The sequence below is a fragment of the Gracilinanus agilis genome, chromosome 3 (genome assembly GCF_016433145.1).
Source record: "Gracilinanus agilis isolate LMUSP501 chromosome 3, AgileGrace, whole genome shotgun sequence".
Taxonomy (NCBI): domain Eukaryota; kingdom Metazoa; phylum Chordata; class Mammalia; order Didelphimorphia; family Didelphidae; genus Gracilinanus; species Gracilinanus agilis.
Window position 1 is genome coordinate 388,177,363 of NC_058132.1, and position 10,582 is coordinate 388,187,944.

Sequence of the window (10,582 nt, forward strand, 5' to 3'; positions counted from 1 at the left end):
GTAATATTAAGGTGACTAAGGACTAAGAGCAACTAAACATAATAATCCCAAGGGCATTTAAATATGAAAATAAGAAAGATCAGTTTCCTTTGAAAACATAGGTATTGTTCAGTTACATATTACCCAGTTTTCATATGTATATGTGTATCTATATATACATATATACATGTAAAATGTCACTGTCAAATATAAAACCATTCATTATAGCCTAGCACACACAAATGCTTGCCTCATAGTAGGCATTTATAAATGTTTATTGACTAACTGATTTATGGAATTATTGTTTTAAAGCATCAATTGCTTGATTAAATATGTATGAAACCTTTATTGGAATTTATTTTTTCATTTTTAAATCAAAATTATAGGAAATTTGTAATTATTAGCTAATTTCCCATTGAATAGTTTTACTACTACATATGAGTCTTCTTACTCAGTCTTCCAATCTTTAGGAAATATGATAAGATTTATGAAAGTGAAAATTTGGCAATGGGAACCATCTAATGGAGAAGGTAGTTACAACTCTGGAAGTCTTTTTTTTTAACATAGAACTTCTGTTTTAAGTCTCTCTACAGATAAGAACAAGAATTCTAAATACATAAGAGTACCCCCAAAATTATTGTTTTCTTGAATTAAAAGCAGCTCCAAGAAGTATAGCTTATATACATAACTATATACATGCAGATTTTTATACTGTGCATATACTATATATATATATATATATATATGAGTTACTTTGAAGTTCTGCCAGATGTCATTTCCTATGACCTGCTCTCAAGAAACAACAGAGGGGGCAGCTGGGTAGCTCAGTGGATTGAGAGCCAGTTCTAGAGATGGGAGGTCCTAGGTTCAAGTCTGACCTCAGACACTCACTTCCCAGCTGTGTGACCCTGGGCAAGTCACTTAACCCCCATTGTCTCCCTTACCACTCTTCTGCCTTGGAGCCAATACACAGTATTGTATTTACATGACTAAATTGTAACTTACTGAGGAAAAGAATTTTGTTTCATTTTTGCCTTTTTATCCAATTGAGCCTGGCACATAGTAGACACTTGACAAATGACTAGTGATTGATTACTAATTCCATCTTTCCCCTGCCTATAATATTACTAGATGGTGTGCATATTGTTACATACCATAAGTTCAAACAGTTGTTATCACAAGATTTTAACTTTATTTTAGAGCTCACCAACTTCAACTCATTCCTGTATCTTTCCTTCAAAAAAAAAATAAAAAAAGATAAAGGTTCCATGGGTAGGGAGAGGGAGGGAAGTTCTGTATTTAAAATCATTGGTTACAAAGCTTGAATCCTCATTTCGGAGTTTGGAGATCTAAATTAGGGTTTTATTTATAGTAACAGAAATGGAAAGAAAGATATTCAAGAGACATTGTAAAGAAAATGAACATGAAATTCAACATCAAAAGACTGTTGAGAATAGCAATTGAGGAATAGGGACTGGACCTGTGATTCCATTAACTATCAAAATAAATCAGCTCACTATTGACAACTTAGAGCCTTAGACTGCAGCTTAGAACTTTTGCCTAGGGCTGCATGGCCAGTGTATGTCAAAACTTAAATCCAGGACGTCTTGGCTTGAAAGTTAGTTCTCACTGAACCATAATGCATCTCATATCAATTTCTATGTACAAATACAGATGTATACGAAAGCAGACTTTTACTTTTGTCTTTCATCTCCTGTACTTAGCACAGTGTCTTGCACAGAGTTGGCACTTGAATGTTTATTGATTTATTGATTGATACAGCACTTTTAATTTTTGCTAATCACTTAATAAATATATTATTTAATTTGATCCTCACAATGACTGGTGAAGTAGTATAACTAAGATTTAGAGAGAAAATAGACTTAGAGAAATTATGACTTTCTGGCTTCCATAGCAAGTGCTAGATGAAGTATTAAAACCCAGGTTTCTTCTGACTAAAAGTTCAGTAATATTTTTATACTCTTTAACACTGCTTTTATGAATGAGGAGTTCTATAATATATATCTATCTCTTGTGGTTAGAGTGATTTAATTTTATTCCCTTCAAAAGAATGTAAATACGAGTCTCTTTCCTCACTGTGAAATATCATGATGAAATGATCACACACATATGTGTGTGTTTGTGTATATGTATATGAAACTTCAATCAATTAGCACCTAATAAAAAATTTTTATGTAATATTTTGGGAGAGATACAAATGACAGAAAAAAGGGAGATATTTGGGATTGAAAAGCAGTTTAAAATTTAAATTGGAATTAAGATTGTGAGCCTTGTCCCTGGACTTTCAATTGTTTAGAACATTGTACTTTTTTCCATATGTAATTAAACTTTGATTAGAATCCAAATAAAGTAGAATTTTCTTTAAGAACTTTTCTTTAGAGGAGACTTAAATAACAGGAAAATCTGATACCTAGGATTGATTCTTTTTTTCTTTTTGAACTGTTGTGACCTTTGATCTTAGAATTGGTACTAAGTATCAAATCCAAGGCAGAAGAGTGGTAATGACTGCTAGGCAATCCTAGTAATGCAATGCATCATGGTCATTTAAAATTTGTGAATTATTTATCAAAATGATTTGGGAATAGAACTTGGGCTTTTACTAAGCTCATATGTTAACCAAGTAGAGTAACAAAAAATTGACAGATTGAGCCTTTCCTTTAGGAAGTTAAGTGACTTGCCCAGGTTCACACAGCTAGAAGTGTCTGAGGCCAGATATGAATCCAGATCCTCCTGTCTTCTGGCCTGGCTCTTGATCCACTGAGCCACCTCGCTGTTCTTACCTGGGATTAATTCAAAAATTAATTTTTAGGTTATATCTTAAGAGTCAGATTCTGTCCTATTTTTGACATAATATGTACAGTTGATATTTAATGATCCCAGGGAACTGAAATGTCTCAATCATCAAAGAAATTCAATTAGTTTTTCCATCTCTATAGTTATTAAGTTAAGAAAATGATAGCAAGCTTTAAAGTAAAACAAGTTTTCTATTTAACCTTCCATTAACCAGAAAATTTAGTAACAATATTTCCTTGATTAAACAAAATCTTAGATAGTAATGATTCTAATTATGTGTCTCTTAGAAAAATCTTAATAAAACCACAGATAATGAGAAACAATGTTTTTTTCCCCCTTTATTCTTTCCAGAGTTTGACAGGAGGGCCTAATGGAGGTGTCCATTGTACAGATGTAACAAATGCCAGTAGGACAATGCTTTTCAACATTCATTCTTTAGAATGGGATGTAGAACTATGCGAGTGAGTTCTTTTGGGGATTGTACTAATTTAAAGTATTCTTTTGAAATTACTTGCAAAGCTGTACTTTTGCCATATTTATAATTTATTTGTTCCTATGATTTGATTACTAACATTAGATTGCGCAAACAAATATAAACTTAATGACAGCTTCTCAATTGATAGTGGGATATGCTTATTATATGGGCATATTATTTAACTATGGTCTTATAAATTATAAATAAAATACTGCATGGTGACTACTTTTTAGAGAAGATTCTTTTAGTATAGTACTTCAATCTATGTTCCTTATAAATATTTGCTTAAAGATAAAATACCTAATAATGTATAATAATAATAATTTACTTCTTCATAGCACTTTAAAATTTATAAAGTGCCCACAACAATGCTGTGATAGAGAAGAATGCATGTTTTTTTCCCCTCATTTTGTAGGTAAGGAAACTGAGGCCCAGAGAGGCTAAATGAGATTCCCAAAGTCAAAAGACTGGGCAACCAGGTAGCGCAGTGGATAGAATGCTCGACCTGGAGCCAGGATGACCTTAATTTAAATCTGGCCTCACATACTTACTAGCTATTGGACGCTGGGCAAACCATTTAACCTCCATTTGCCTCAGTTTCCCCAACTGTAAAATGAGCATAATAATAGCTTCTTCCTCACAAGGTGTTATGAGAATCAAATGAGATAATATTTGTAAAGCGCTTAGCACAGTGCCTGGCACATAGTAGGCCCTCTATACATGCTTATTCCCTCCCTCTCTCCTCGGTAAATAACATGACCAGAACTGTGCTCTAAGACATTATATTTTGACTAATTTGGGGACCTTGAAATTACGCTTGAATCATTCCTTATTGTACAATTTGTGTTCAAATACATTCCATATTTCCTAGTTTTAGGTAAAGTGTTTCCAAGTATTAAATTAACAATGACATACACCCCTAAATATTTCATTGTTTTTAGGTTTTTTGAGATTCCTATGACAATACTTCCAAATATCCGGAGTTCTTCTGAGATCTATGGTCTAATGGTAAATAATAATTTTTAAACATCATTATTTTGGATTTGAAAGCCAAATTTAGCTAAATCAGGTTTAACCAACTTAAGGGATTTGTCACTTTTAAGTTACTCCTTTTGGTTAGTGTACGAGTAACAATAGCCAACTGATGAGTCTAGTAAAAGACTGAGTTCTATTATGAAATCATTTTGATAAATCACAAATTTTAAATGACCATGATGAACATAGCTCTGAAACCTTTTCATAGCATTCATTACTTAGATTGTAAAAGATGCTGTGAGAGTTTTTGATAGTTAGCTTTTGTATTTTATTTCTCTAATTCAAATAACTTCAACGATCATGGTGGCTTTTCCAGTGTGACAAGAGGGAGTTATCACATTATAAGAATGTGCTTTTCTCCAGGCAGTCTCTTTAAAATGAACAACTCCAAGTTATGAACAATTAACTTAGTAGATCTGGACAAAACATTCACCAAACACTAATATCCAAGAGGTTTTTTTTGCTGATTTGTGATGTCATGATTTAACTGATCATCACACTTATTAAATGCCTACTATGTGCAAAGTATTGTGGTAAGCATTAAAGGAGATTTAGATAAGATAGTCACTACTCTCATAAAACTTACAGGTTAATAGAGGGATAATACATAAGCAGATTATTAGAATATGTTCTATGATATTCCAGTACATTAGAGAGCTATGAAAGTAGTACTTTGTGAAATTTAGTAAATGGGACAGTATTGCTGATGCAGGATAGTCATGGAGGGCTTAAGGAAGGAAGGAGCATTTTGAATGAGCTTTAAAAGATGGGGAAGACTGCAACAAGTGAAGAAGAAGGATATGTTCTAAGCATAGCAAAGAGTGCGAAGTAGAGGCAAGAGAGCAGAACATGTGGGGGACAGTTCAAATAAAAGAAAAGGGCCTTAAGGAAGACTTTGAATGCTGGAAAAAGAAACTTGAATTTTATTATTTGATAGACAATGAGAATTTTTGGACAAAGTAATCAAATAGTAGATCTAATCTCTAGGAAGATTATACTAGCATGAATGTGTAGGAAATATTTGAGAACAAAGAGAGGGGAGACAAGAGCACCTTAAAGGAGATTATTGCAATAATCTAGGGAAGGGGAGTGAGGGGTTATAATAGGATTTGGGAAGTAGGAATAGATAGTGGGGGCCAGATACAAAAGATTTTTGCAAAGGTGTAATCAATAAGATCTTATAACTAGACATTATGACCGGGTTGAGAAGAGGAGAATCAAAGATAACTCTAAAGTTCTGAATGTGAGAAATCAAGCAAAAAGTGCTGCCAGAAATAAAGATAGTAAAAAGAGGAAGAACAGACTTAATAACACCACCAACAAATGAACAAAATCTGTTTTATATATGTGTTTATGGTGGTGATGGTACCACATATGTGGAAGTACCCTAGAGGCAAACAGAGATACAGATCTGGAACTCAAAAGAGAAGTCAGACCTGAAAATGTAGATTTGGGAGCTTTCTGTATAGGGATGACTGTAGAAATGGCAGCATGAGTGAATAAGATAATTAGAGAAGAAAGGATAAAGAAAGGCAAGAAGTACCAAGTAAAGATCATTAGGGATCACTCATTACAGTAAAGAAGGACACAAAGACAGGCAAATCAGTGATTGCCATGTCAAATTTGACAAATATTTATCAAAAGAGCATAATGTTGTGGCCAGAGAATAGAATTTTCAAGTTCTGGATCTCTAAAAATGCTGTAATTCATTTTTATAGATGATGAAGTCAAATTAGCAAACATTTGCTCAGCAGAAGGGAAACATTTTAGGGAGAGTTGGTGGCATGTTTATTATGTACAACATGCAGATATATGTATACACAAATATAAGATATTATGGAAAGGTAATTCTAGAAACTGAAGAGAAGTCTCAAGTATGAGGGGACATTTAAGTTGAATGTTAAAGGTGACAGCAGGAACTCTTAAGAGGTCGAGGTAAAGCAAGTTACAGCCATAGACAACAGCCTGAGCAGAGGCATGGAAACTATATATATATAATATTTGGAAGAGCCCTGATTCAACCCATAAGCAATGGCAATGTATTTTTTTAGTTTTAAAAAAAAATTTCAATTACACAAATATGGTATGCAATTTAAACTAGAGATGGAATACAATTATGATTGTAAGAAATTATTAAAACATTTCATGCTATTAGAAACTACTCACAGAATTTTACATTGATAACAGTGAATTGAAGTTCTTGATTAAGTAGCTTTTCAAAAGTTATCACTTATGTGTTTAAACCTATGACAGTAGCAGGGACAGTATACAGAAGTTTTAAAACAAACATAATTGCTTATCTACATACTGTTTGTTAAAGTATAGATTTGTCATTTAACTGACAAGTATGTAAAACTGTACACATGAGAAATAGTTCAGAGAAGGTTTGAACAACGTTTAGATTAGATACTTTTCTTTTGCATTTGAAATGTGTCTCTGTCCCTTTTCTCCCTTCTTGCTGGCTGTAGAAAATCTCTCATAGCCTGGTGAGTAGGTCATCCAACAATTATGTTTCCCATCCATCCATTTGGTAAAGATAACAGTGTATTTCCACATATTTTAGAAAGATAAAATATGGGAAATAATTGGATATATTTAGAATTTCACTTGAACAAAATTGTGATAAACTTGTACTCAGGAATTTTTTTAACCGATTTTGAGTATTTAAGGAGTTGTTTTTGGTGCTCTCCCTAAGTTAAAAGAATTGAGAGTCACTCTGAAGCAAATTGTAGCTTCTTATTTGTGATTCTGAACATAAATTATAAATATTTTGGTCATCAGAATAATAATATAAAAACTAGATGTCATTTTTCCTTTTTTTACATTGGATATAAATCATGTCTGGATGCCCTAAATAATTTTCTTAACTTCCCCTGAATAATATTTTGTATCCAACATCTAAGATGTCCCAGTTGGAAATACACTGTCACTTTCTATGCATGCTCCACCAAAGTTAGACTCTTACAATCCACAAGAAACATTTTTGTGAAGAAAATTAGAATTTAATTTTCCCAAGAGAATATACCAGCCTTTACAGATATGTTAACATCTTCAGAAATATAAGTAAAATTTTTCTGATGTTTTTACTGATAGTAAGATTCATTTTTTGTTTTCCTTTTTATTTTAACCTTTATTAAATTCACATTTCCTCATTGATGTGTAAAGGTATTATAGGTATTTTTAAATGACCAAATTAATGACCATTAACCAAGAAGAACGATTCAAGGAGTTCCTATTAAGAAATATCTTTTCAAATAAATTTGAGGTTGGGCATGTTAAAAATAAATGAAATTTACTTAAAAAAATTTTAATATATATGTTTCAAGTATATATATATATACATAAATATAAATAATATTTTAAAATAAATGAAAATTAGTAAAATGCCAAGTCATTCAACACATATCTCAATTTAAAATCCTGGGGTTTTTTGGCTTTATTAAATAAGATTAAATGCTACTTTGTTCAATATATTTTACTTATTCCAACTTGAGGGATACAGTGATCAAATAAGATATGAAATTTCAGCCAACTTATAGAAACAGTTTTTTAATCATCATCTTTAAAGTTATTTGAGTGATAGAAACAATGAAGTGGGTATAAATGCTTAAAAGTAAATAACCTGTCAAACTGGTTTAGCATCAGGTTACATATTTATTGAAGCTGTGTTCATTATAGAACCAATTTTTTTGGAAATGTTTTAAAATACTAATTTTTTAAGGAAATTTGTTCATTGGTAATGGTATTAACCATATAATAAAACTGTAGAATCCTAGAGGATTTTAGATCTGAAAGAAACCTTAGAGGCCACTTAGTCCCACCTTTTCATTATAATGGTGAAGAAACTAAAGTCTAGAGTAGTTAAATGACTTGCCCAATATCACTTAGAGTTTTCATGGAGCTACAACTAGCACTCAGAAGTGTTTTCTTCACTCTGCCAAAGCATGATGCTGTTATTATTTTAGGTGTTCTTTTAGGATATAGAGATTTACAATCTGTGTAGTCAGAGCACTTTGCTTTGTCTTGTTTGCCTGTGCACAGAGCATGTGGCTTATTATGTAGATCCTTTTGTAGCATATTAGTGAGGTAGGCCATTTAAAATTATATCACAAATGTATTTTTGTATTTCATCAGAAAGCGGGGGCCTTGGAAGGTGTGCCATTATCAGGGGTGAGTTTTACAGTGAATATTTTCTTTTACTTTGCTTCTGATAAACCTTACTCTTTTTCCATCTAGACTTAAAGTAGTAATGAATAGCAAAACTGACTAATTTTTCTTGTCTTACCCTGCTTTGTCCAATATATTATCAGTTAATATTAGTATTAAATGATAAACTATTCAAAAGATAGAATACAGAAGGAAAGACTTTTTTATTTCTTTGATTTTTTGTGCGGAAGTGACCATTGGTGTCTTGTTATCCTCATTTAAACATTTGTACTTTTAGTGCTTGGGAGACCAATCTGCTGCCTTAGTTGGACAAATGTGTTTCCAAGATGGACAGGCCAAAAATACGTAAGTTGTAGGAACAGAGTTTAAAACTCAGTTACATATATTATATATATAAACAAACTATATGTATATTGATTGTTTGCTTTGGCATTTTAAGCTTTGAAGTATATAAATACTGAAAGTAGTCAGTGTGGTATTTTTAACATGATAATATTCAAATTCTTGCATTTTTTATTCTTGATTGATACCTTTAAGACAGTTTTATAAATAAAAACATAACTTGTCTCCCCATGGCAAAATTTTGGTTTTAGTATATTAGCAAATAGAATTGAAATTTTTAAGGTTACAAGACTTCAAAGTTAATAAGAATCAAAGTTTAATAGTCACTTTTTGATAAGTCATTTTTAATGAATTATCAATCTACATTTTTATAGGATTTGATTGTGTATGATTTCTACCAGTGAACATATTTTTCTTCTAAATTTTTTCAATTTTGAAAATAGAACAAAGTAAAAAACCTATTCCAAATTAAAAACAATAATTCATTGTTTCTGTTGGACATGAGTTTTGTTTTTGTTTAATTTTACTGCTATTGTAGAAATGTATAATGTTTACAATCAAAATATCTTTTGATTTACCTTTATTATTTACATTAGTATATGATAAGCAGATTTTCAGTGGCATATTTAATTTAAAGATTGAGTAAAACATTAAATCTGTTTGGTCTTGCTTTCTTCTGGCTCTGAATTAAGTGCTAGCCAATAAAACATCACTATTACTTAAATGTGGTTATATATTTCATATTTTTGTTACTTAAAAATTAAAATTAATTAAAATAAACTTACAGGAAGGAAATAACTTTTATTTTTAAGTTGTAATAACATTAATTGTAGCATTTCTTATATTCTGGTTTGCAAATATTGCAAATGTGGTTTGCAAAATACTTTCCACAGGACAGCCCTTTGATGGTAAAGCAGCTAGGTAGTACAGTGGATGGAATGCTGGGGCTGGAGTCAGGAGGACCTGAGTATAAATCCAACCTTCAGATAATATACTTGCTGTGTGACTATGGGAAAGTCACTTATCCTCTATTTGCCATATTTTCCTCCACTATATAATGAGGATAATAATAGCACTTACTTGGGAGGGTTGTTGTGAGGGTCAATTAGGATAATATTTGCAAAGCATTTAGCACAGGATCTGGGATATAATAGGCACTATATGAATGGTAGCTATGATGAAGATAATGACTGTAGTGATTTTAGATATGGATTTATATAAGTTTTACTAGTGCCATTTTTACTAATGAGGAAGCTAAGAATCATATTAAATGACTTATTCATAGTCACAATGAATGACATGGGCCTTGAAGTCAGGGCTCATAGCCTTACACATTTCTTGTTTGGTACACAGATTCACAGATAAAAAAAAAAGGGTTTCCATAGACAGTCTGGCCAGTTACCCTGTTTCTAGGCATGTGATATACTGAATCTAGTCATATAAGTATTTTTATATAATTTTGAATATTTTCTAATTTTCTGAGTAATCTATACATAGCAAGGTATTTGACATTTTCCCTCACATCTAGTCTAATTATTGGGGAGAATAATAGGCAGTGTTTGAAGCTGATAAGAAGACACAGACACTAATTGGTGGTTGGGTAAAACAAGCTTCATCTTCTTGACAATTTTGCCTTTGGCTAACCTTGTCTAATGCTATTCAGAGTCTCTAAAGAGGTTGTCTGCTGTGGTCTGTGTTATCCTTTTGGATATTCTTCCTATTCATTTTGCTGTTTTCTTCATCTTTGCTGAATTTGGGAGAAAAAAAAAA

General features: G+C 31.8%; 1 protein-coding gene across 1 annotated transcript in view; it reads left to right on the forward strand.

Annotated features, from left to right (window-relative positions):
• Positions 1-10,582, forward strand: part of GK (glycerol kinase) — a 75,897-nt gene that overhangs the window by 38,630 nt on the left and 26,685 nt on the right. Inside the window, exons 7-11 of the mRNA XM_044669212.1 lie at positions 3,145-3,254; positions 4,210-4,276; positions 6,772-6,789; positions 8,438-8,473; positions 8,748-8,816. Of these exons, the coding sequence (XP_044525147.1) occupies positions 3,145-3,254; positions 4,210-4,276; positions 6,772-6,789; positions 8,438-8,473; positions 8,748-8,816 (300 nt within the window). The remainder of the gene's footprint in view (positions 1-3,144; positions 3,255-4,209; positions 4,277-6,771; positions 6,790-8,437; positions 8,474-8,747; positions 8,817-10,582) is intronic.